The sequence below is a fragment of the Balaenoptera musculus genome, chromosome 2, assembly GCF_009873245.2.
Source record: "Balaenoptera musculus isolate JJ_BM4_2016_0621 chromosome 2, mBalMus1.pri.v3, whole genome shotgun sequence".
NCBI classification, from domain to species: domain Eukaryota; kingdom Metazoa; phylum Chordata; class Mammalia; order Artiodactyla; family Balaenopteridae; genus Balaenoptera; species Balaenoptera musculus.
The window spans coordinates 89,037,856-89,064,482 of NC_045786.1; the positions used below are offsets into that span (position 1 = coordinate 89,037,856).

Consider the following 26,627-nt stretch of genomic DNA (forward strand, 5'->3'; position numbering starts at 1 on the left):
CGGGTGTGCCAGCCTAGCCCTGCACAGCGGAGGTGGTAGTGGCCCTGGTCTGTGGCTCCCGTCCTATTTGCTCTGAACCTCGCAGCCATGGAGGGACCCCAGGAGCTTCTGAGGGGGAAGCTCCGGCTCTGCTTCACCCCCGCTGCCCGGACCAGCCTCCTGCTGCTCAGGCTCAACGACGCGGCGCTGCGGGCGCTGCAAGAGTGTCAGCGGCAACAGGTACGGCCGGCCGGGCCCCATCCTCTCCATCCCCTACCCCTCGGGAAGTAGGGCCTCAGCCGGCGACCCTGCCGAAGGGGCCTGGGGATGGGAAGCAGCATCCTCAGTCTCCGGCCTCCCCACCTCTCCAAGTGAAGCCTGCGAGGCAGGTCCCCCCACCCCACCCCCACCCCGGGCACCCGACGCCGGATCCGGGACGCTGCTTCACCTGCTCTTAGCTCAAGTCTGTGCTCTCCCCGCAGGTTCGGCCAGTGATTGCTTTCCAAGGCAACCGAGGGGTAAGCGCGGGCCTGGGGTGTGTGGAGGTGGAGTGCAGGGAGAACAGACATGGGCTCCAGAAAGGCACCGTCAGGGCGGGAGGCTGAGGGCAGTCAAGGTCTGAGGAAGTTTCGAGAATTGAACCCCAAATGGGGCGAGGGGCTGCTGGGTTGTGGTCCCAAGAGGCTGCGGTTGAAGAGACTGTGCCGTCTTAGCCTCCTGAGGAACTCAGGCCCAGCTGCACCTGGTGTGCTAATAAGCCCCGTGGGACCCATCTTCAGGCTTAGGCTGGCTCAGGGAGGAGTGGCATTGATAGTAGGAGGAACTGACTTTCATAGAGCTTACGGTCTCCTTTCACCCACAGTATTTGAGGCTCCCAGGTCCTGGCTGGTCCTGCCTCTTTTCCTTCATAGTGTCTCCGTGTGGCCAGGAGGGCCCTGGTGGTGGCTTGGACCTTGTGTGCCAACATTTAGGCAGGTAAGGGGAATAGGTAGCAGGTAAGAAAGAGTTTGTGCAAAGTCTGGGAAGGGGATATCCAGAGGTGCTTCAAAGTTCTCCACCTTCCTGTTTTTTGTTTGTTTTTTGTTTTAAACCACCTCTTTCCAGATCTGGGCCTAACCGCCTCCACTGCCTGGGTCCACTCAGGGAGCGCCTCACTATTTGGGCAGCCATGGATTCTATCCCAGCCCCATCTTCAGTTCAGGGTCACAACCTGACTGAAGATGCCAGAGATCATGAGAGCTGGCAGAACATGGGAGACTATTCTGCAGGAGACACAATTTCACAGCCACAGATGGCACTAGAAGAGGTAAGGCCAGAAACTGCAGGGAGTTGGGATAAGGTGGGGCAAAGCCTGAAGCCTAGGGAGCCATGTGCCCCTACCACTTTCCCTGCCAGGTGCCAGATCCACTGGCAAGCAGCCAAGAACAGTCACTCCCAGGATCCTTGAGGGAACACCTGGCGCAGTGGGAAGTGAGGTACTTGGGGGCAGGGTGGGACTAATCTGGGAAGCCCTGGTATTGTCTTCTCTAATCTCCACCCTAAATGCTGTAAAAAGGGATCTAGCCCTACCCTTGGCTTCTTCTCTCCCATTTCCTCTTCAAATATCCTAGGAACCAGAGCCATCTTCCAAACAGAGAGCCTGATCAGGTACTGCCTTCCTCTGCTCGCCAGAAACACGTGGACAAGGTAAGTTGTAATAGCAAGGGTTTTTCAAAGAGAGTTGTGTCCAATGAGGCTAAAATTTAAAAATTGGGACCTTATCATTTTCATGGTCCCAGAGCTCATTATATAGAAGTAATTTTTAAGAGAAGGACAGAATAGGAGGCTTCTGGCTTACTGTTCATGTGACCGAGATATTTTCTCCAACAGAAACGTCCAGCACCTGCAGCTACTGTAAAACTAAAAGAAAAGAGGCTCAGATCTCTGTCTCTAGCTCCAAGTCCCCTACAAGGGCTGCCTAGTCAGGAGCTACAGGAGGGAGAAGATTGGGAGCAAGAAGATAAAGATGAAGACATTAGCCCCAGGCTGGTGCACAGTCCCTCAGTTCAAGCAGGTGAGTTAATGGGAGGAGGGTGAAACTGCCATAGTGGGGGAAAAAAAGCCTATCATCACCTTCATGCCTTGCTTCCTTCCTAGACTCTGAATCCCCAAGCCCTGAAGAGGTACCAGATTACCTCCTGTGAGTCCCCTGCCATTTCCAATTTTATCAAGCCTTGTGCATATGAGATATTAAGGTAAACTTCCTGGGAGCTGGAAGCTTTGGGGGGCAATGATATTGAAGGTGACAATACTGTGCTCCTGGCAGGCAATACAGGGCCATCCACAGCGCAGAACAGCACCATGCTTACAAGCAGGACTTTGAGACAGATTATGCTGAATACCGCACCCTGCATGCCCGTGTTGGGGCTGCAAGCCAAAGGTTCAGAGAGCTGGGAGCAGAGATGAAGAGCGCTCAGCGAGGAACTCCAGAACACAAGGTAAGGGCTGGATGGGCCCAGGCTGGCTCCTGAGCTCTACTGGCCGTAAACTCCTGGCTAACTGCCCATAATCCTGTTTGTTCAACGACCAACGTGACAAGCAAGCCAGTTTTGAGGGAAAAATTAGTCTGTATAATTTGGTAGAATGAGAAGGGAAGTTCCTTCACTCCCTAAGAGAACTGGAGCTTTTTTCTTAAGGTTAAACTTGGTGCTAACATTTTCTGTTTCAGATGCTGGAAGAAAAGATAGTCCAGGAATACAAAAAGTTCAGGAAGGTAAGACCAGGCCTGGGAATGGTAGCAAAAAGGCAGAATTGACTTTTTTTTTGACATGGATGCTTTTTCTCTGCAGCGGTACCCAGGTTACAGGGAAGAAAAGCGCCGCTGTGAGTACCTGCATCAGAAATTGTCCCACATTAAAGGTCTCATCCTGGAGTTTGAGGAAAAGAACAGGGGCAGCTGAAGATGACAGAGGGCTCTTTACCCTCTGCCCAGTATGCTATGAAGGAACAAAGCAGCTATTAACTAGAATACAACTGTCTGCTCTTCTTATTGCTGAGTCCATGGTGGGAAGTAGGAGAGCTGCTCTAGGTTCTTAAGGTTTGGTTTTCATATTGCCATATTTAAATTTTTAGGGCATGGGCACAGTGCCAAGACTCCACAGCTGTGCCCAGGAGACTAGGAAAAGTAGCAGAGACTTGGCTTCTCCACCTTTAGTTCAGCCAAGTTATTTTTAAATCCTGAGAAATGATACCATTTCCAGGACAAGATACCTTGAGAACATCAGAATTTACTTGGTAGCGTCCCTTAAGAAACAATGAAAACTTTTGGTAACAGAACTAAAGGAACTTGTAATACAACTGGATATAATGGGAAAGGGCTTGGGTGTTACCCATGTACTGAAAGTGAATTCTTTTACAAACATGGCTAAAAAATTAAAACTGATTGCTTCTGTGTCAAGTTTGTTTTCCTTGAATCCTCTTACCCGTGGCTGTGTATATGAACCAGTTCTGGGGCTCCCTAAAAAATCAGATCCCCAGATCCCAGCCCAGGTCTTATGAATTAGAATCTCCAAGATTATGGTTAGGCATCTTTACTTTTTCAAAGCACCATGGATGACCCTGATATATATTTTGCTATGAGGCTCTATCAAATCTTGTAATTCAGTGGTCCCCAACCTTTTCAGCACCAGGGACCGGTTTCATGGAAGACAATTTTTCCACATGCTCATGCTGGGGCGAGGGGGCGGCGGTGGTTCAGGCGGTAATGCAGGCGATGGGGAGCAGCAGATGAAGCTTCGCTCACTCACCCGCCGCTCACCTCCTGCTGTGCGGCCCGGTTCCTAACAGGCCACGGACTGGCCCAGGGGTCGGGGACCCCTGTTGAAATTGGTAACTAGAGGATACAGTAGGAATAAAGCTCTCCTTTTCCAAACATGGAGGTTGAGGATCACCTGCAACTGGGGCTCCTATCTGGAATTATCCAGTAACTGAAAACTATAACTGTGGATAGGATTTGGATTGACCCACAAAAAGGAAGAGGGAAATGGTTCAGTTCGTTTGAACCAAAGATCACACCAGTCGTATCCTTTTCGTTCCTCACTGTTGCATAAGAAGTGGATGTTTCACTCACAACAAGGAATGATACTGCCTTTCCCAGTTCCGCTGGAGAAGGAAGTTAATGACCACACCCTGAGCTTTGGGGGAGAGAGCTGTACCCGGCAGTGTCAGCAATTCTTGAAACAACTTGGATGGAACCCCAACCTGATGCCACACCCACACAGGGCATTTCTGGGCAGAGAATAGCCCTTGGGAGATATAAACATGCTCAGCTGCATGGCAAGGATAAACAGCAATCCATCCTTAGGGCATGGGCAGGCCAGAAACAGCCCAACAAGAAAGGTCCCTCACCTGTTCTAATCATCAGGCTAGGGTCCTGTGCAATAAACACGTGAGGATAGATAGAGATGAAATCTGGAAAGGAATTACAGGTGATAACTGTGGACCCAGTACAGTACAGCTGTATTGACCATTATGGCAGTCACTAGTCCTACATGTGACTGTTTAATGAAAATTTAAAATATGGTTTCTAGCTACATTTCTAATGCTCAATAGCTACAGGTATTGGGCAATAAAGATTATAGAACATTTATATCATAGCAGAAAGTTCTACTGGACAGTGCTGGTCTAGAGAACCTCTGCTTCCCCACCTCGTGGAGAAAAGACAGTATAAAGGGGGCGCATTTATTGTCACTGTTCCAAATGTACAAAAAAAATTAGAAAATAACCCCCACCTCAATTCCCCCCCCCCAACATTCCTTCCAACACAAATAATTTTTCCCAAAACCACAAACATAAACTGGTTCTGGTATTCTCATAAACAGTGCAGCTAAGAAACAGTTTAGAGAAAATTTAACAGGATTCAGATTATATCCATTCTGTCCTCTCAACCCTGAGAGGTAATAATCCCATATGGGTCCCAGTCCTCCCCAATAGTTTTCCCATCTCTCGTGGAAGAGTCCTTTTACAAAGTGGTGTTTTTGGCTGCTGCTTTAGAGATCCTCCTGTGCCTTCTTCTTCTTCTTGGGTTTTTCTTCTTGAATTACAGGGGGGTTTGTAGCCTCTCGCTTTAGATAGCTAATAAAATCACTTAATTCACGGCCACCCTGAAAACAGAAAGATAACTCTGAAAATTTAACCTTGTAAAGAACTGTGGATTTTCTTTTTCCCCAATAGGAAGACTTGAATTTTTAAAAGCACATTAGCAACCACATATATGGACCATTAGTTGAGTTTCCAGTTACATAAACTCAAAGAACTGAATATGTGTCTGTGTGTGTGTATGTATTTGTGGGGAGATGAGACAATGCACTTACTTCATATTTCTTTGGATTCAGCTTCTTGTTGGCTGGAGAGAAGTAGATGGTAGGAAAACTGGGAAAAGAAGAAAAGAGTTGACAAATTTCAGATTCCAGAATAACTCTGACATATACTTCCCTAATAACTGCTTCTAGGAGTAACTCCTCTTCATGATTTCTAATCTGACCAGATACTATTTTCCATTGGTGGCTACGTTACATCCTATCAAAACTCAGAAATATGAAAGCTCACAAGGTCTGTGGCAGTCATGTGGGCCAACGCTGCAGAACTTTAAGCCAGGAAGGCATTGGTGGTTCTGTGCTCAACTGGAATATGAGGACTCTCCAAACTATGCACAATACAGAAACAGTTTACAAGCTTATTTTTTCCTATCAGTTACCTAGATACTTTTACTAGTTTTTAATCTACTTACCCTCTGACTTCATATGGAGAAGGCACATCATTGGCTGTGGCATCCATCTTGGCTATGATAATATTTGGGTCTTTTCTGAGCTGTTAATAAAAAGGTTAGATCTTTAAATTTCAAGTTTTCAGTGACTGAGGGACACAGTCAATTTAGGACTTAAAACAATCTCATTCTTTAAAAGCTTGGATAAGTTTTGCTGCTGAGATAGGAAGAGTAGTGATACCTGCACACAGTATCAAACTTTCCATAAACTTCCCTTTTCTCTCTTGGTTCCTACACATTAAGACTCTATATACAGACACCTTCAAAATTACCTGGCCTAAATAAGATATTATAAGGGCTAAGCCAAGTGATTTAAGATGAAGGAACATAATGAATTCATATAAGCCATTACCAAAATTCAGAAGCCAGGATACTTTTAACCACAATCTATATTGAGTCTGAGGAGTGGAAAGTTAAAGCAGGTATCTGAGGCACTGCACAGGCTCAGAGGGCAGTCAGGAGAAAGTGAGTAAACAGTAGAGAGTTGAAAAAAAAATCTACCAGTTCTTAGGTTCTGAACTAATAAAGGTAACTAAATAGCCAATGCTGACTATGTATGTAAACCTCCCAACTCAAATTTAACTTCAGAATATGGTTCAGACTTACCTTCTCTCCCAGTTCTTTATACTTAGGCTCCAGATTCTTACAGTGACCACACCAAGGAGCATAAAATTCAATCAGCACATCTTTATTTTCATCATTCACTAGTTCATCAAAATTCTCTGCTACCACCACCTGGGAAACACAGAAGATTCTCTAGCTGGTAAGGCAAGTTGAATACATTCATGAGCTGTATTTGTTTCTGAACCCAATCCCTCTCAAATTTGTTGTGTTACCACTAAAAATATGTTACTGAAACCCAGCTCATATTTATAGACTTTATTAAGGTATTACCATTCCCCAGAAATCAACTCATTCCCATGTCTGTCACCTGTCAGACTAAGTTCAGGAAGTCACAGGAAACAAATGCTACCCAACTCTTCCTTAAAATAATCTCAGAACAACAATATTAAAACTATTCTTAAAACTATTCTATTAGCTTGCTCTGCCCTGAAGAGTAACCTAGCCCTAATACAAATATCATCAGAAAATTGTACTCCTGCCCCTATTAAGCATTATGAACTCTGACAATGCTTATTTTATGATGAGGGAGGTGAGTACAAACAAAAACAGAAACTGAGTAGCCAACATGGTCTTCACTTAGCACTTTCCAGCATTTTGGGAATAAAGAAATGAGGAGAGGGGCTTCCCTGGTGGTGCAGTGGTTGAGAGTCTGCCTGCCAATGCGGGGGACACGGGTTCGAGCCCTGGTCTGGGAAGATCCCACATGCCACGGAGCAACTGGGCCCGTGAGCCACAATTACTGAGCCTGCGCGTCTGGAGCCTGTGCTCCGCAACAAGAGAGGCCGCGATGGTGAGAGGCCCGCGCACCGCGATGAAGAGTAGTCCCCACTTGCCGCAACTAGAGAAAGCCCTCGCACAGAAACGAAGACTCAACACAGTCATAAATAAATAAATAAATAAATAAAAGAACGTGAATTTCTTTTAAAAAAAAAAAAGAGAGACAGCTGTGTAGAGGCTTGGGGAGGTTGTGCGCGCCTCACCTTTACGGGCCCGTCATTGCTCTCTGGGATAGGCTCAGACTTCAGGTATCTCTTCAGGTTGCCATCAAAGTAATCCTGCAGGAATCTCTCAAGAGCCTTGCCATCGCGCCTGGTATTAGAAAAACAGGATCAGTTTTGTTAACTTGCTCCCACCATTGAGAAAACTAAAAACCATTTCTTAGAATAGTTTCTACATAGTTTAAATTTCAAGGCTAGGAAGTAACTGGAAGTTTAAAAAAAAAAAAAAGGGAGCCCTTGTTTCTCAATATGCAGAACTACAGACTGAACAAGAAAGCAACCACCTTCTTGTATTTCTAGTGTGTTCTTTGTGGATTAGAAAGGTCAGAGAAGGAAGAAAACATTGGTCCTTCTGGAAATTCAATTCTGCAAAAGAACCAGGTCCTATTTTGTTGCTCTGGAGAATAATGCCTATTTATGGTATCTTTTTTTTTTTTTTTTTTTACTGATTTCACTCACAGGAAGATTTTCTCTTGTCTTAATCTACTGAAGTCTCAGAAGGTGATGGTCAAAACTGTCTGGGGTCTTAAAATCTTTCCAATTCCCTGAGTTTACTTTAGGCCAATGTGGTATTCCAAGAAGAAAAGACATTCTGTAGGGATGGGAGGGGACTGGGTTGGTCTGAAATTACATCAATCTCAAAGAGACTGTCTAATGTTCTCTATCTACTACTTTTAATGGCAGGGTGGAAACAATCATGTAAGAATTCCAAGCTGCCATCCTTTTGTTACTTTTCAAAATTTGTTAAGAATCATGATCCTTAAAGTATCTATAATTAATTGAAAAAAGTGACCGTCATGTCTTCATTACAAGACCTAGCTTCACATTCCAATGTTCTTCTTTATAAATCCTCAGTACGGTAAAAGGCTTTAATAGTTTCTTTGCAGAATCAAATCCCAAACCCACGCTAACTTGTGACTCACGAGAACTCCTCCTGCATGACAAACTTCTCTCCTTTTGCAGTTCTGATAGCAACAACAGGAATCTCTCCAGTAGTGCTTTCCAAGCCAAAATCAGAAAGTTCATGGCTAAAGGTTTTGCGGCTAGCTACAGCAAAGTTGAGTTTCTTCCCAGCATCCAGGAATTTCTTTGCCACCATCATCACTCTATAGGAAACAAGAGATATTTATGCCAAGATTATACCAGGGTGGTAAAGCACTTCTGAAACCAAGAAACAAGAGACTAGAAAGCAAAATTTCATAGTCCCTGCATCCCTCTGGAAACAGTCTGAACTTGTGTCTTGGGCACTGACATAGGATTATGGTGTACTCCAGGGTCTTACTGAACTTCACTGCCAAACTGGTGGTACCCAAGCAAATAGTCCATTCCCACTGAAACTTGCTATGTTATATAACTATAAAATATTGCAAGCATAATAACTAACCCAAAAAGAAAATTTATAAGGATAAAATACACTGAAAGTCTCAATGGGCAACAAGGCACAATGTGTTAAAGGACATTTTAGATGACGTTTTCATCTTTTACTGGGAGGTCAGGAATCAGCTGTGTCACAAGGCAAAGGAACACCTATGGAAGATATGCCCAACAGATTTTGGAAATAGTTTATTTATCCTTACAGCTTCAAATCCCATTTTCTTATCTGTTCTCACATCACACATGGTAATAGGATAGTTAGAAGGAATTGTTTATGCACTGGGTAAACTTGTTTACAAAGGGGAAAAATTATTCTTATTACCTGTTTCTCCAGTAGTTGGAACCTTTAGCATTCTTTTCATAGTCCACATCATAGTAGGCTATAAGTAAGTCCTTGCCCTGTATCAAATCTTTATTGTCTTCTGTCATGTGAGGGCAGATACCAAAACTGAAATGATACAATCCATTATCAAATTTGGCTGGTTTATAGCTATATTATGGAATTATCATAAAGTAACTGACAGCACTTAAAAAGGAAAGAAATTTTCAATATATAGGATAAGTACCGAGTAATGTAACTTACAGGACCACAATAGGAGTTCTAGAACCCAAACATTACTACTTTAATATAAACTCAACTACTATCATTACAATCCCATGAATGAGGCTATTTAACCTAAAACATGGCTCTGCTTAATAACTGAGATAAACAAACTAAAATGAAGCCAAGAAATCCCAAAAGTATAAAGAGGTACTCACATGTTTTCCTGAATAAATTTTTTAATCTTTCCACTGGTCATTTTCTGTTCTGTATATGCCACAGTCCTGTCCTCAAACTTGTTCATCAGATGTGATGGACGAAACAAGGTGATACCCCTTTAGAAAAAAAAGTCTTAGTAGGTAGACAGCAAAAGAACTGTCTCTCACCTTTTATTTAAAGCTCAGACCATCTACGCTTGCTGCCACTTCTACTATCACCATTTAAGCACATAAGGACTCTTTTCTGGGACCACAGCCTTGGCAACATGACCTTCTCATCAACGCTAAGGAGCTAACCACCTTAATTTCAAGTGCAATAATTAGGTATGATGATTTAATAAATCTGGGTTGCAAAGTTAGAATACCTTGGTTCTATCTAATTCTTGCTCCACCACTAACTTCAAAGACCTTGGGCCAGGTATCAATTTAATTCTTCTGGGCTTCAGCTTTTACATCAGTACAAAAAGGGGGTTAGAGTAGATAATTTCCAAACCTTTAAAAACAATAAAAAACAGAACCCAACTTACCCCAAAGCCCCAATATGTACAATAAAATAAAGCAGAAGTTGCTCTTATTGGAAGGTACCTTGCCCTGCCAGTCTCCTTGAAAATTCAACTCTCCCATACAGTAAGAAAATTACTTCATTAGAGAAAATATATTTAAGATTCCTCCCAGCTGTAAAAATTCTATAGGTAGATATATGATTATAGATAATGTTTAGCTTGAGTTCATTAAAATTTCTTTTGTTCTAGATTTCTCTATATGAATAAACACAGTTTACAAAGTTTTCTCTTGCTGGTACTACGTTGCCTCTCTCCCTAAACCAAGCTTTCCTCATTCCACCGGAACACTTAAAGGAAATTCCTTCTTTACTTTTTTTTTTCTTTTAATAAATTTATTTATTTATTTTTGGCTGCATTGGGTCTTTGTTGCTGCGTGCAGGCTTCCTCTAGTTGTGGCAAGCAGGGGCTACCCTTCGTTGCGATGTGCCGGCTTCTCATTGCGGTGGCTTCTCTTGTTGCGGAGCTCAGGCTCTAGGCATGTGGGCTCAGTAGTTGTGGCTCGCGGGCCCTAGAGCACGGGCTCAGTAGTTGTGGCGCATGGCCTTAGTTGCTCCATGGCATGTGGGATCTTCCCGGACCAGGGCTCGAACCTGTGTCCCCTACAGTGGCAGCCAGATTCATAACCGCTGTGCCACCAGGGAAGCGTCCTTCTTTACTTTCTAACCTTTTGTTCAGCTACAACTGAACCCCAATTTGGTTCTGAGTCACAGGTTTATATCTAGTACAAGCGTTTCCAGAAAATATCACTATTCTAACTATCAATATCTTGCCTCTTGCTTCTCTTTCATTCATTCCTCCTCCCCACACTATACACACCTGTATACAATTTTATCACTTGTTTTGGGCTAGGTGTCAGCACCTTTAAGTCCTTATATCCCTCTCTCAACTCTTCCAATGTTAACCATTAACTTTATGTCAGTTAAAACACAGGCATTTTCATAGTATACAGGGAAACTACATAGCAAAAAGGGACCTAATATAAACATGCTGGGCAACCAAGAAGGTGAATATGTCTCAGATTTTTTTTAAAAGCATAGTTACCAATTTCAGAGCAGTTATTGTCAAAAATTGAAATCAGTTCTAAATGTGATCTTTAATGATGTTATGGCATTGGGGTACACATGAAGAACTTAAGACACCCTTCATATAAGGTCTTCTAAATAAGACTTCTGATCAGAGGCTGATAGGCCAGTGTTTTTTTCTTTTTTCTTTTTTTAAAAGATTTATTTATTTATTTACTTGGCTGCCCCGGGTCTTAGTTGCAGCACACGGGATCTTTGTTACAGCATGTGGGATCTAGTTCCCCGACCAGGGATCAAACCCAGGCCCCCTTCATTGGGAGGACAGAGTCTTAGCCACTGGACCACCAGGGAAGTCCCGCTGATAGGCCACTTTTAATGGCAAGTGTGAGAGGCAGACACAGTGAACAAATCTAAGGGTAACAGGCTGATATGTGGTGTGCTTAATGAGGCACAAGTGGCTCCACATCATTTACAGACCTGGTGTCTCTTAATCTAAAAGGCAGTAGAGCCTCATGGTTAAGCCCAACAACTGTGCAGCTAGACCTTCTAGCTGCAAAGGTTCAACCCCAGTTCTGCCACTTCCGGCATGTGAAGCTTAACCTCTTTCTGTGCTTTCTCCTCTGTAAAATGGAGATAATGACAGCTCTGTCTCAACAATTTGTTAAGAGGATTAAGAGTTAACAGCACACATAGCACGTAGTAAACAGTGCATATTTTGTTAAATATAAATAAATAACACTAACCCTTGCCACGCTTTTCTTTTTACTCTATGTGCTCACCTTGAGTGATCTCCTCTAGCCCCATGGTTTCAATAACCACTTACATGTGGTTGACCTATAAATCTTTTATCTCAGTTCAGAACTTTTCCTGAATTTTAGTCTCATTTATCCAATTGTCCAATGGGTCTTCACCACCTGGATGTCTCAAAACTACTCAAATTCACTGTGCCAAAATAGAACTCATCATCATTCCCCCCAAATTTGTTTCTCTTCGTCTTCTTCATAGCTTGATGATGATTGGCCCAGTTATCCAAGTCTTTAGAAACCTAGACTTACTGTAGATCTGCCCCTTTTCACACCTGGCTAGGGGCCAAATCCTATTGTCTACATTTTTTACACACACTCCTTCTTCTTCATTGCCCCTAATACTGCCTTAATTTAGATTCTCAGATGTCACCCTTAGTTTAGACTCTCTTGACTGCCTTGCCATCCCTCCCCTTTCAAACCACCACTATATGGGTGCCAGTGTCTTTTCCTCTGAAAACACAAAATTAATCACATTACTGTCTAGCTCAAAGTCTTTCAATGGCTCTCAAATGTCTAAAAGATAAAATCTAAATTTTTCCGTATGGCACTTAAGGTTTTCTATAATTTGGTCTCTGCTTACCTCTCCAAGCTTACCTTTCACTATGACCTCATCCACGAACAATACTCCAGCAGTACTACAGGTCCTAACATGCTTAGGTTGTTTCACATCTCGGGGCCCTCTCTCCTGCTGCTCTATCTGGAATAATCTTTATCCCCCACCATAACCTGCCTGGAAAAACTTATCTTTCAAGATATACCTCAGAAGTCACCTCCTCTACGACATTTTTTGATACTACTCCCCACCCCAAAAGAAAAAAAAATCATTCCCTCCTCTGTACTTCTGGTACACTCCGCCTAATTTCTACCATAATACATATAATGCTCACTTACACTTGTATTTTTAAATATATTCACTGTCCCCATTACTAGATGCCCCTCAAAGGCAGCAACAGTTTCCAGAACTTAGCTTATTGCCTAGTATGTGCTCAATAAAGCTCTTGGAAAAACTAGGCTTAAAAACCACCAGTTCACACAATAGCACTTGGTCAAAGTGTGCATTTACAAGGGCATTTAACTCAGTTACTTACTCTCCATCATCATCATACTTGTTCACCAGAGATTCAACATTGGTGTGTGCAAATCGGTAGTTATCCCTCAAGTTGCTGGCTGCTTTCAGAAACTCAGAGTGAGTGTCACTGAATAAATCCTTGAAAAAACCTATATAGAAAATGTCAAACACAAGGAAGAAACAGTAAATGCTGAGAAATATTCAAAACTTTAAAATTCTATTTTTTCAAAGTCTTTATCTTATTATGGATAAGCAAAGCAAGATAGATAGGAGGATTGGGTCTGCTTTGCCATGACTACTGAGGATATTTGATGAAATATTTAGGATAAGAATTCTTTCTCTCCCCTTAAAAAAAAACTTTTTTGAGGAAGCCAAGGGAGAGAATTTGTCAGGGTTCAAGTCTTAATTCTAGTTTTTCAGAGTTGAAAAATTTGAGCAAACTGCCTAACTCCTTAGAGTCTCAGGGACTATTTCAGGTGTCAGAGGATTAAATAAGGTAGTATGTCAAAATAAACTGTAAATTAATTCACCATATTTTTTTCTATGTCTTATTTGTCTTTAGAACTTCAAATCTAGTAAAGTGCCCGAAACCTAAGTGTTTATTAAATGTCTACTTACGGTTAACTCCTTGTAAAATATACAGAATCAATATCCAGAAAAGAAGTGACTTTTAGTCAAACTTAAATGATAAACCATCCTCTACTGCCAGAAAGTCAGTTTTATTACAGTAATTAGGAGATTAAGAGAACACAAGCTTGTATGTTTAAATTTATTTTTTAGTCAAATGTATTATACATTACATTTAAAACAAAACAAAACAAAAAACACTCAAGATGTAGAATGTGTTTAATTGGCTCAAGTTATTTTAAAAATAATGAGATATTGCAACACCCAAGAAAGCAAAGATTGCTGTAAAAACATACACAAATCCTAGCAATTTGATCTTAAATTGTAAATTCCCCTACGACTGTGAAAATAGCAGACACAGAGGTTTATCATTTACTTATATCCTCCCACCTTAAAACCCCATTTTCAGTTTTAAGTACCCTATTATTTGAGTTAAATCTCAGGAGTTTACGAAGTGATAGGAAAAACTGAAGCTATTCCTATCTTCTTTAACTGACATTAAATCTTTACACCTGAAAGAATACCAGGCCACTCAAATAAAACACCAATTTTTTCTACATTATAGTAATGCTGACCTAATTTTGCGAGTTGTCTTTTCAGCTGCCCCCAAGGTTTCCTAAACAGTTTTAACTTTATTGTTTACTCAGACATAGAGGGCTTTTGAAACCATATTGATGATTTTGTGGCATAATCCAATTTGCTACTCACCCACCACAGAAGCATCTTTATCACTAATGAACTTTTCAAATTCTTCTTCAGTCCTGAGAGGAACTGAAGCTGGTCCAGCCTGCTTCTTCAGGTGGCTGACAATTCCATCTTAAAAGACAAAATGAAAGATTATAGCAACACAAATTTATAATTTTTGAAAAGGTAATCATTCATGATTTAAAGTTTAATAAGTTCAAAAGCATATACAATGAAGTTTTCTTCCTGTCCTTTTCCTTGTTACCCAGTTTCTTCCCTACAGGATAACATTTCAGTTTTTTGTATATCCTTCCAGACATATTATTCACAAACAAGCAATTCCACATTTTTTCTTTTCTTTTCTCCTCAAATGGCAGCACACACATATGCTGTTCTGTATTTTTTTTTTGTCATTTAACACAGCTTAGAGATAATTTATGTTAATATACATAATGAGCTATCTCTATCTTCTTTATAGCCACATAGTGTTTCACTGTATGGATGTACCATAATTTATTTAACCAGCCACAACTGATGAACATTTGTTTCCAATTTCTTGCTGCTGTAAATGATTCTGCAGTAAACAACCTTGTACTAACGTCATTTTACACATGACTGAGTGTATCTGTAGGGTAATTTTCTAAAAGTGGATTCACTGGGTCAAAGAGTACATGCATTTATAACTGTTTAACTGCCCCCTCAAAGAGACTGTACTTATTTATATCCCTGCCAGTGATGTATTAAAGTGTTTATAACAATACAGGTAATACCTTTGTGCATGTTGTTCTCTGCCTAGAACAATCTTTCCCCATATATCCACCTGGCTTCCTTCCTCACCTCCTCCTTTAGGTCTTAACTCAAAATGTCATCTTCTCGGGACCTCCCTGTGGCTCAGTGGTTAAGAATCAGCCTGCCAATGCAGGGGACACAGGTTTGAGCCCTGGTCCGGGAAGATCCCACATGCCACAGAGCAACTACGCCCGTGAGCCACAACTACTGACCCTGTGCTCTGGAGCCCACGAGCCACAACAACTGAGCCCACGTGCCAATTACTGAAGCCCGGGTGCCTAGAGCCCATGCTCCGCAACAAGAGAAGCCACCGCAATGAGAAGCCTGCACACCGCAACGAAGAGTAGCCCCTGCTCATTGCAACTAGAGAAAGCCCGTGCGCAGCAACAAAGACCCAACGCAGCCAAAAATAAATAAATAAATAAAAACAAATTTTTTTTAAAAAGTCATCTTCTCAAGGAAGCCTTCCCTAACCATTCCTTGTAAACTAAAACCTATTCAACCCCCAACACTCCCTTATCTCCTGCTTTATCTTTCTTACAGCACATTTCACCCATCTAATACTCCATCCTTATTTATTTTTGTCTGTTTTGCTGATATATACTTAACTCTAAGAATAATACCTAACACATATCAAGTTCAAGAAATACCCACTTTGCAAATGAATTAAACAAACAAATCCTTTATTCTTAAGTGGCACAGTCACATGTAGCCTTGTATTTTAAAAGCAGAAAATGCAGTGCCTTGGCTATCTTGTTTCAGGGTTTAACTATATACAGGTCAAACTATGCCATGAACCAGATCCACCCAAATCATATTTTCCTATTTAGGTGAAATGGGCTAGGTAAGTAAACTGTTTAAAAATAATAATCACACACAAAAACACAAAAAATCTTTTGCCCTTTAAGTCTAGTTGACAGACCATTATTCTGTTTTCTTCTGGGCTCAGTGCTACTCCTCTGTAATACTCCACCTCTCCCACCCCTTTCTCTTCTGAGTACTCTAAGGATTTGCTGACTGACTGAGACAGAGTACTGTTTAACTGTTTCAACATGATTTGAGTCTATTTTGTTTCTTTTAGAGGTTTTTCTTTCCTTCTCTCTCCATTCATGATTTTTCCTCTTAAATGTTTTCCTCAACTCCTCACAGAGGAGGGGTTGTGTCAATAGGTAAAATTAAATCGGATATGAATTTTTTGGCCTGCAAGGGTATTGTAATTACTATATCACAATATAAATTATTATAAAGAACTTTACCTCAGGGCTATGATGAAAAGTGTTACTTTTCTCCCTGAGTATTTAAAATTTTCTGGAAGGTATAATGGGAGTGCTGAGTAACCAGTTGAAGCAGGAAGGCAAACAGCATAGTTCTTAGAATACATGAATAAAATAATCCATCTTAAGTAGCCAAACATCTGATCACCTAGTCAGATGCTGAGAAATTCTTGAGTTTAAGAAATCTATGTACAGCCCAAGTGAGATTATTTGCCTAGTAGCAGTCTGGTTGGGTTCACATACAATATAGTTTAGACCTAAGTCCAGAGAAAAACATATCAATAATTCTAACTGCTAAGTCTACCCTGAGCTAATAAAATCTGAATGGTAACATGTGTTCATTAATGCTTTTAAGATCAGGAAAAAAAAAAAAAATGAAGATTTTACCTTTTGTTCTTAGACATATCAAATTTTGAGTGTTGGCTAAATGACCTCAGTTGGGCCAAAATACTTACGCATTGAAGAGTTATTATCTACTACATGTGGAGAAACTAGGTACTGGGGATAGAGTAATAAATACACCAAACAAGGTCTCTGATCTCCTGGAGCTTACAATATAGGTAAATCTCCAAATAAATCCCCAAATAAATAATACAATAAATCTTCAAATAAGTAAACAATTTAAAATATCAGATAGTAACCAGTGCTATGCAGAGAATTAAGAGGATGGTAAGAGTATGATTGGGTGGCTACCTTAGGTTTGGTGGCCTGGGAAAGCATCTGGAAGAATTTTTTTTTGGGGGGGGGCCGTGCTGCGCAGCTTGTGTGATCTTAGTTGCATGACCAGGGACTGAACCTGGGCCACTGCAGTGAAGCGCCGAGTCCTAACCAGTGGACCGCCAGGGAATTCCCTGGGAGGTGAAATTTAAGCCAGGATCTGAATGAAAGAAAGGAGCAAGCCATGCAAACATGGGGGAAGATCATTTCAGGCTGTGGACACAGCTAGGGCAAAGGTCCTAAAGTGAAATAGTCTTAAGTCTTAATAGTCTTAAGAGTTAGACAGGGGCCATCTTATGTACAGCTTTGTATACGAGTAACAATCATACATGCTGAAAAAAATTCCACATCACCTAAAATGCCCAAACTGAACGAACCCCTTTCCTCTCACCTTTTCATAATAAAAAGGTAAAATATGCCTAATTATTTGATAGACTCAAGATAAAACTGTCTAAAACATACTTTCTCATTAATTATGGGCCCTATGTACAGGGCCAGCCCACTTACCTCCCAAACTTCACCTGTCATCCTTGCTAATTATATTCCAGCCACAAGGTCTTTCTGTCCCTTGAACATATCAAGCTCAGTTATGCCTTAGGGTCTTTCTGTACCTGTTTTCCCTCTGCCTGGAAAGCTCTGGTCCACATCTTCTCATGGTTAGCTCCTTCCTATCATTCAGGTCTCAGCTCAAAGGTTACTTCCCTGATCACTCATAATGTGGTACTCCCAACCCCAATCACTATCACATCAGTTTTATTTTTCTCCTTTAATGCTCTTATCACCAACTGAATTTATCTTATCCACATATATTATTGACATTAAACATTTTTTAATTGTGGTAAAATATATATAACATAAAATTTACCATCTTAACCATTTTAAAGTATACAATTCTGTGGCATTAAGTACATTCACATTGTTGTACAACCAATCTCCAGTAGTTTTCATTTTGCAAAACTGAAACTCTATTCATTAAGCAACTCCCCCACAGCCCTTGGGAACCACATTCTACTTCTGTCTCTGTGAAACTGACTAGGAATCTCATATAAGTGGAATGACACAGTATTTGTCTTTTTGTACTGGCTTATCTTACTTAGCATGTCTTCAAAGGTTCACCCATGTAGTAGCACATCAGAACTTCCTCTTTAAGGTTGAATAATATTCCATGGTATTATATACAATTTACATATAATTAATTATTATTAATATACTACATTTTGTATATTCATTCATCCACTGATGGGACACTTGGGCTGCTTCCACCTTTTTGCTATTGTCAATAATGCAGCTATAAACATGGGTATACAAATATCTCTTCCAGACTCTGCTTTTAATTCTTTTAGTTATATACCCAGAAGTGGAATTGGTGGATCGTATAGTAATTCTATCTTTGTTTTTTTAGGATCCACCATTCTGTTTTCCATAGCAGCTGCATGCACCATTTTATGTAAGTCCACAACAACAGTGCAGAAGGGTTCCAATTTCTCCACATCCTTGCCAACACTTGTTCTTTTCTTTTTTTCTTTATAGTAGTCATCCTGATGGATGTGAGGTGGTTATCTATATATATTTTTAAACTTGTGTGTTGCCTTCTTCTCTTCATCTCCCAGAATGTAAGCATCACAAGAGTGGGAACCTTGTCTGTTTTATTTATCAATAAATTCTGGGCACCTAGTATATCTGGAATATCTGGCACAGAGTAAGTACTGAACATTTGTCAAATAAAAAAATGCCTAGTAAGCCTTATAAATCAAGTTCAAGTATTTTCTATATTACTTACATAATCTGTTCAGTTACAGAAGTCTTTTGTTAGCTTCCAATCTGACCTCTTAGGTGAGCAATTTTTAAGACTTAAAGTATCTTGTATAGAAAATGTCATGTTCCCACTACAAAGAACAGGGTACTTAAACAGATCCAGTTTCCAGAATGTAATCCAGGATCCTTACCGGCAGTCCTAGGCCCATCATAAGCACCTGCTTCTTCACCATCTCTAAATATCTTCAGGGTTGGATATCCACTCACTCCATACTTATTACAGGTGTTTGTGTTGGCAGTACAATCAACCTAAAGATTAAAATACATGAACCACTTGTTATCCAAAAGCCTGCTGCAGGCTCTTCCTATATTCCCAAAATATTAAGAGTGGTCAAATCAAAATATCAAGCAATTTTTGACATATCCTACAGAACATTAGATTTTAAAGGCAGACTGGTGCTTGGCTAGCTACATCAGAACCACCTAAGGAACTCTAAAATTTAGTTTCCTGGGCCTCATACAAAATGCACAAAAGACTATTTAAATTCTGCCCTTAGAGTCTCTATTGTCTAAAGCAGTGTTCTCCACCTTTTTCCTGCCCCTCAGAATATGCAAAGGATAAATCACTTAAATTAGTAATAGTGGCTTACTTTGATAATGATTATCATCAGTGGGATGTATCGATATATACCCCTTAGGTGAGCTGGGGTATAATTTGATTTGGCAAGTCACCTATGGTTATTAGCAAAGGTACTGATACTTAAACATGCTCCCTGAGCTAGACTGAATCTGGGCTAAACTATAACATGACAGATCTATTGAGACCTATCAGGAAGAAGAAAAACAACTTCCATCTATTTAGCCACTTATTCCAAACTAGGTAATGCCATCAGCACTTTGCATGTATTATCTCATTAACCTTCATAAGATTCTGAGGTATGATCCCAATGCCTTAACATAAACTAAAGTTCAGAAAAGTAATGCATCTATAGTAACACAGACTATAGCTACATGAAGCAGGAACAAAATCATGACTGAACTCTTTTTTTCTATGGCAAGCTGCCACAGAACATCAGGATTAAAAATAGTTTTCAAAAACAGTCCTATATATGTATGAACTATTTATCTGAGGCTGGCCGAGATGTGAACTTTTAGACCGGAGCAACTAGGGGTTTACTACATAAAATTCTGGAAGCATTAGTTTGACTGTAAAAGCAAATACTAAGTTTACAGTTGACCAGTTAGTTAATACTTATCAACGTCCTCTTGTCATCTTCCTATTCCCATCACTGTGAATAGCGTATAGTAATTTAGGGAACTCATTTACTCAATGATAATTTTCCTCTAAACTTGACTATTGTAATTTTACTTTCCATGTTTGCCCCTTAATTTTTATTTACCATATATTTTACTTCTTTCTTATGCCAGCATTTCCCTTAGTTTCACTACTTGTAATCTTTTGAAACCGTAATTAATACAAGTCAGTTGTGTATTTGCCCAGAAACTAGTGTTCCCTCTTCTTCTTAGCACCGTAAGAATAAAGAAAATTGTTAATTTTTACCAACTACTATTTAAAATACCTCATTTCCTTTAATGAAGAATCCACCTATACTCACTTTTGCTAATGGGACTATTCCTTTTAATCTGGTAGCTGCAGCTTCATATTCTGGGGCAAGCTTTTTGCAGTGTCCGCACCTATACAGATATATTAAAGAAAAAAGGCAAATATATCCTATAAGTTTGTTAATTTTCTCTAGGAAGAATCTCAAATTATAATACTACTTTTGACTAGTAGCTGCTTCCAAAAGCAAAAACATCACCTGAACAACATCCAATACTGATAAGGTAAACCAGAGCTCTCAGAGGTAAAGCTACCTTCTCTAGCCTGAGGTCGCCTCTATAGGACTGGCTCAGTCCAGAGCAGCATCTACGTTCTCAAAAGTGCAATGGGGTGGCGATGGGGGGGTAAATTAGGAGTCTGGGATTAACATATACACATTACTATATATAAAATAAACAAGGACCTAGCACAGGGAACTATATTCACTATCCCGTAATAACCTATACTGGAAAAGAATCTGAAAAAGAATATATATATATATATATATATGTATGTATAACTGAATCACTTTGCTGTACACCTGAAACTAACACAGCATTGTATATTAACTATACTTCAATTAAAAAAAAAGATTAAAAAAGTACAATTGAGCCCTGAAAACTGTAGTCAGACGTATAAGCCACATTAAAGAGGGAAAGGGCTCAACCCCTTTTGACGAATTAATGAGGATAAAATAAAGGGCAAGACAGCAATAATCCCATTCCTGGTAGCATTTCCTAAAGGAAGGTAGGTATTTTTCCTTAGAAAACTGCACTGTGGTTCTTAAAAATATAGTGGTTGAAACCTTATAAGGTCCCAAGTATGATATTAACTCTTCAAGAGTCACAATCAAGTACTTTTTCTCCATTCCTTGAATATGACTCTTTGACCAGAAACCCAGTTTGAGGGGGGTTAGTCGAATAAGGCCCAAAAGGTGCTCAGTTGATATACTTTAACAGCTCGATGGAGGCTTTTTTCCTTCTCAGCTGAGTTTCAACATAGCATGAGAATGACGTATTTAAGACAACAAGCTTGATTTTTACAGCTACACAGTTCACCTGACTATAACTACTGATGAAGATAAAGCATTATGCCAATTAGAATATTTTCCCAGAGGGCCATCATAAACACCTGTTCCTCTACCCAGAAAGCCCTAACAGTCCCACAGGCACACTGTACATGCAATGTGGGTAGGGGCTTATCAGTACACAACTAGCACCAGCTAGGTATCATCTCTTCAAAAGCCAATGGCTTGCAGAGGGATCACTGGGAGAACGTGAGTAGTTCTGTGACCTCCCCACAGACAGCAAATATAGAATTAGAAAACAGAAGGAAGGAAACACAGAAGAAATTTGAGCTGACATTTCATAGCCAAAAGTCTCAAAATTTATTTTGTTAAGTAATGGATGGATAAGTAACTTGGAAACATTCTGCCCCCAAAACTTGTTTAAAACAAAGAATTCTAAGAACTTATATTCTTCAAGGTCTTTAGAAGTCCTGTTCAAAAATAATCATTAGAAAGCTTAACTGAAAGAGTGATATAAAAAAAGACTATAATATTAGATGTTGCTTAGGGTCACATACATATCTACTAAAAATATAAAAGAACCAAATGATAAAAACCAAATTCAGGATGGCGAGTGTGTAAGATGGGGAAGCGGTACACAAGGGACTTCAACTGTACTGGCTTTATTTTTTAGACTGGGTGGTGAATAAATGGTATTCCTTATACTGTGTTTCACAAATGCACATTTTACCATATCTGAAATTAGGATGTGTCTTGCAATCGTGTCATAGTTTCAATGGTAGCATTTCTCTCTTTGTGAGACATAAAATATATTCATTATACCCTCTGTATTCCATAGTAAATTAAAAATTCATGTACGTGGGTTGTAACAAAACTACACAAATTCCAATTGATTTAATAAAATAACCAATGTATCTGATAAACCTAAGCTTTGGGGAACATAAGGTTGCAAAGGTTAAAAATGAATGTGTGTTAAAGAGAACAAGAATTGGATCTGGGCCTTAAAGATTTAAGGCTTCAGACAGGATGGGGTAGGGTATTTTAGAGAAGGGGAATAGTAGAGCAAAGTTAAAATTACTAGTGAGAATGATGCATTCAAGAGAACTATGGGGACTTCCCTGGTGGTCCAGTGGTTAAGAATCCGCTTTCCAATGCAGGGGACGTGGGTTCGATCCCTGGTCGGGGAACTAATCCCACATGTCGCAGGGCAACTAAGCCCGCGTGCCGCAACTACTGAGCCCATGCGCTCTGGAGCCCACGCGCCACAACGAAGAGCCAGTGCAGCCAAAAGAAGAAAAAAAAAGAAAAGTAATTAGGAATAAATTTATCAAGAGAGGCATTAAGAACTGTACACTGAGAATTACAAAATATTGGTTAAAAAAACCAGAGAACTATGAAGGGTTTTTTTTTTTTTTGTTAAGAGATAATAAATGTGTTATATGTGTTAAGAGATTTCTGTTAAATACGTATGTAGTAATTGTTAAGAAGACAGACAACAGATTTAAGAAGTTTCACCTCAACTACCTTTAAACACCTGAAGAGAAAAAAAAAATAGTACAGATTAGGCCAGACCAGTGGGTCTCAACACAGATGTATATAAAAAATATCCATTAAGCATTTTAAAAAAAAAAAAGGGACTTCCCTGGTGGCAAGTGGTTGAGAATCCGCCTGCCAATGCAGGGGACACGGGTTCCCCTGGTCCAGGAGGATCCCACATGCCACGGATCAACTAAGCCCATGCGCCACAACTACTGAGCCTGAGCTCTAGAGCCCACGAGCCACAACTACTGAGCCTGCATGCCACAACTACTGAAGCCCACGCGCCTAGAGCCCATGCTCCACAACAAGATAGGTCACCACAGTAAGAAGCTCGTGCATCGCAATGAAGAGGAGCCCCCGCTTGCAGCAACTAGAGAAAGCCCGCGTGCAGCAACGAAGACCCAACGCAGCCAAAAATAAATAAAATTAAATAAATAAATTAAAAAACAAAACAAACCAAAAAAACACTTGTGTGCCTAGGCCCCACCCTGGGACTTACTGAATGATTCCTCTAGGAATCCAGGAGATAACCAGAGGTGTAGGGGGAGTGTGTATAAGTGGCAAGGCTGGGACTGAAAACCATTGCCTTAAGCATTGTTAATATCCACAACATCATCAAATGTCCAAAGGGAGGACCTGTCTAACAAGTTCCAATAAGACTGGAGGAGACTGCCCTTTTTAAATTCACCAGGAATGGAATTTAGGTGGATTTTGAAGGTGATCATCAAGTTTTACCACTACTTCTTTCACCTACTACTAGATAATACTAAAACACAAATAATCCCATTCACCTTCAGGGATGGCACCCAGCAGTTAATAATGACTCCCAACATATACTCACCCAACAATCATTACTTCATGCCTGTCATGTGCCTCATGCTACTTTAGGCTCTGATAGAAGAAAAACTGATATAGTCCTTTCCCTGTAGGAACATCAGTCTGGCAGGGGTGATAGTATTATTAGGTCCCAATAGAGAGGAGGGAGCAACCAGTTAGTTGTCCAGGGAAGGAAGAAATAACTTTTGAGCTAAATCTTGTTGAAAAGATCAACTGGGGGTGGGGAGAGGAGGGAATTCCAAGTAAAGGAATCAGTATGTATAAGAAAAAATATTAAATATTCCATTTTATACATCTATGTGGTCTTTTTCTATACTCTAGAAACACTGTTATCAAATATCATCAATTAATACTACTGTCCTAGAGGGTAGGGCACAAATCTACAACACAGGTAGATGCTGAAGACTTAAGACTGACTAATAAATATTCAGAAATTATCACAAACATTTAAATAGTTCTATTTACTTCCAGAGAAATTCAGATACTCCCATTCTTACAAACTATATAGATGACTGACTCCATAATGGAAATATTAGTCTACAGGGTCAGCTGTAAAGAAATCTTTCACTTTCACTTGTAAAATGAAAGTGGAAAAAATACCCTAAAACAAATGAGAAAAACAACTTGCTCAAAATGGGTCCATTTTACTCTTAATAAGGATTCTTTAACTGTTCCTATCTAACTTATAACAGGAGTACAAAGCAGTTAGAGAGCATTTCCAGCTGAGATATTAATAAATAAAACAGTTGAATGTGAAGAAATAAGGACATCATCAACAGGAGACTTCCTTGATTCCAAATTACTCATTCAGAAAACTGATCCTTCTTGTAGGCATTGTGGAGGATGACTTTACCTTCCAGACCAATTACATGGCGACACCACAGCAGTGATCCACCCAACTTTAGGGATAGTTTAGTGCACGATGGGATATGTAGTTTTTAGGGAAGCACATGCAACAATTTAAAGTAGCATAGATCACTTTCAATCAGGGGGAAAAAAATCTGCTTTAAACTAATAGTTTAATAGCCCACAATTCTCCAGCAATTCACTTCATGTGGACCCCTGTAGTCACAGAGGCACCTCCCAGTTTTGATACAACTCCATACAGCCATTCTAATTACAGTAACACTCCCTCAAAGCTAACAGCATGGTTACATGATTGGGAAGAGTTGTTCCTAAGAGAACGTGATTTCTAGTGATGTGTAAAGACAACCTATGATGTGTAATCAGTACTGCCAGTTAGTCGCGGGAACGCCCTGGATGCAAAACCTGTCAGAAGCTGAAAACAAAATGTGCTGCCTCTAAGCACACCCTACTGGCTCAGGTGGTCTTCATTATAGGACTCCTAGTGTAACCCTCGAGTCAGCTGAGCCCCTGCAGAGTGAAGACCAGAGTTAGAAGCAAGTGAAAGTTATCCACTAACTTTCTTTTACTGAGACTTTTGAATACAAATGGTTTTTAATTAAGGGTCATTGTGGCAGGAGAAAAATTAAGTACTGTAATTAGCGTGGTTATACTGAGCTGTCCCCAGCGTTAAGATAATCATTGTTTACTATCGTAAAGATGTGGGAGTTAAAAAAAAAAAAAAAAAAACCAACTCAGGTTTACTGGGTCAGAAATCCTATTTGCTCTCTCCCCACTCCCACCCCACCCCCAGCTTTTTATTTCCAGTTAGTTCTATCCTAAGGAATTTACATCCTAGTTCAGTTAAAGCACTCTCAAGTGGAGTATTTCTCCAACATTGATTACTTTCTCACTGGGGTCTTCTTTGGCATTTTTCAGAAATCCTAATTAAAACTGACCATTTAGACAGATCCTGACGTAATTACTCTGTTCACCTACTCTTTTCAATGGAATTCTGCTGGTGCTGAGTGAGAAATTATCAGTTTAATGGAGAAAGTGTGCACCTGGCGATGGACAAATAACTGCCTGCCTTAAGAGAGCACTTATGACCATTCTGTTGCCACTCTGACCTTGGCTAGAAACCAACGGCTGCGTGGGGCAAGAAGAAAAGAAGTATCCTGGGGGCCCAGGGCCTCTGCACTTGGTGAAACGTTGGCTTCCAATAAAAGGCCTTGAGATGCCTCGTCTATAGAATGGAAAACAGTAACACGGACTCACCCAGAAACTCTAAAGATACCAATCGAGGAAGGGTGGGGTGCAGGGGGTGAAACCCTCTGCAGATAGGAAGTGCCGCAGGAGCGCGGAGGTAAGGATGTGGCCCTGCGCGAGAGGGGCCTTCGCGCTCTCCTTCTCAGATCTCGCTCCCAGGCCGACGTCTCCGCTCTCCGCCAGGCAGCTCGGCTCCCCGGTGTGTGGAAAACCTGCCGGCTGCAGCCGGGCTCGCGGGAATGATGGAGGACGCCGGCGCTGCGTAGGCCCTACCGTCCCCGCGCCTTCGCCCCCTGCCCACCCGGCCCTCCCTCTCCCGCCCCGGCTAAATGCCCTCACCAGGGGGCGAAGAACTCGACAAGCATGAGGCCTGCAGAGCCCGTGTCGGAGATGCGACTCTCGAAGTTGTCGTCCGTGAGTTCCAGCACGTCAGAGGCAGCGGCGAGGCGGGCCGCGGCGAGGAGCAGTGCCAGGCCCGGGAACAGCGCTAGGCGGCGGAGGCGCATGGCGACGAGGTGAGGCGGCGGCGGCCAGGAGGGTCAGGGTTCGGCGGGGACTGCGGAGGCCGGGGGGTAACCACGAACCCTCAGCCTGCGTTCGCGCGTCTGGCCCAGACAGCCCGGCAGCCGGAGGTCCCAACCCCCCAGCCCGGCTCGGGCCGCAGTGTGG

General features: G+C 41.1%; 2 protein-coding genes across 3 annotated transcripts; one reads left to right on the top strand and one right to left on the bottom strand.

The window, feature by feature from the left end:
- Positions 1-4,813, top strand: ELL3 (elongation factor for RNA polymerase II 3). 2 transcript variants are annotated; one of them, XM_036841736.1, is made up of 11 exons: positions 1-219; positions 462-497; positions 842-954; positions 1,084-1,285; positions 1,375-1,454; positions 1,590-1,665; positions 1,849-2,032; positions 2,116-2,158; positions 2,285-2,456; positions 2,687-2,731; positions 2,808-4,794. In XM_036841736.1, the coding sequence occupies exons 1-11, from the start codon at positions 88-90 to the stop codon at positions 2,916-2,918; spliced, it is 1,194 nt and encodes a 397-aa protein (XP_036697631.1). In that variant the 5' UTR covers positions 1-87; the 3' UTR covers positions 2,919-4,794. The 2 variants fall into 2 exon arrangements, with proteins under 2 accessions (XP_036697631.1, XP_036697630.1); XM_036841735.1 differs by having other exon boundaries at positions 14-219; positions 1,581-1,665; positions 2,808-4,813.
- On the bottom strand, positions 4,587-26,617 carry PDIA3 (protein disulfide isomerase family A member 3). The gene is made up of 13 exons (XM_036841734.1): positions 26,298-26,617; positions 20,460-20,538; positions 19,035-19,152; positions 14,333-14,440; positions 13,017-13,146; positions 9,538-9,654; positions 9,101-9,226; positions 8,328-8,510; positions 7,387-7,495; positions 6,389-6,517; positions 5,747-5,826; positions 5,331-5,388; positions 4,587-5,120 (listed from the first exon to the last, which is right to left on the bottom strand). Exons 1-13 carry the CDS (start codon positions 26,462-26,464, stop codon positions 5,007-5,009), a joined length of 1,518 nt encoding a protein of 505 aa, XP_036697629.1. The 5' UTR covers positions 26,465-26,617; the 3' UTR covers positions 4,587-5,006.
- Between the last annotated feature and the right edge of the window lie 10 nt (positions 26,618-26,627).

What these genes read in the sequence shown, in the direction of transcription:
- ELL3 (XM_036841735.1), top strand. Translation starts at nt 88, where the DNA reads ATGGAGGGACCCCAGGAGCTTCTGAGGGGGAAGCTCCGGCTCTGCTTC. An exon ending in CTTTCCAAGGCAACCGAGGG is followed by an intron (nt 498 to 841) that starts GTAAGCGCGGGC and finishes TTTCACCCACAG; the next exon opens with TATTTGAGGCTCCCAGGTCC. An exon ending in GTGTGCCAACATTTAGGCAG is followed by an intron (nt 955 to 1,083) that starts GTAAGGGGAATA and finishes ACCTCTTTCCAG; the next exon opens with ATCTGGGCCTAACCGCCTCC.
- PDIA3 (XM_036841734.1), bottom strand. Translation starts at nt 26,464, where the DNA reads ATGCGCCTCCGCCGCCTAGCGCTGTTCCCGGGCCTGGCACTGCTCCTC. An exon ending in TGATGGGCCTAGGACTGCCG is followed by an intron (nt 14,441 to 19,034) that starts GTAAGGATCCTG and finishes TTGTCTTTTAAG; the next exon opens with ATGGAATTGTCAGCCACCTG. An exon ending in GCAATGACGGGCCCGTAAAG is followed by an intron (nt 6,518 to 7,386) that starts GTGAGGCGCGCA and finishes TGTGTTTCCCAG; the next exon opens with GTGGTGGTAGCAGAGAATTT.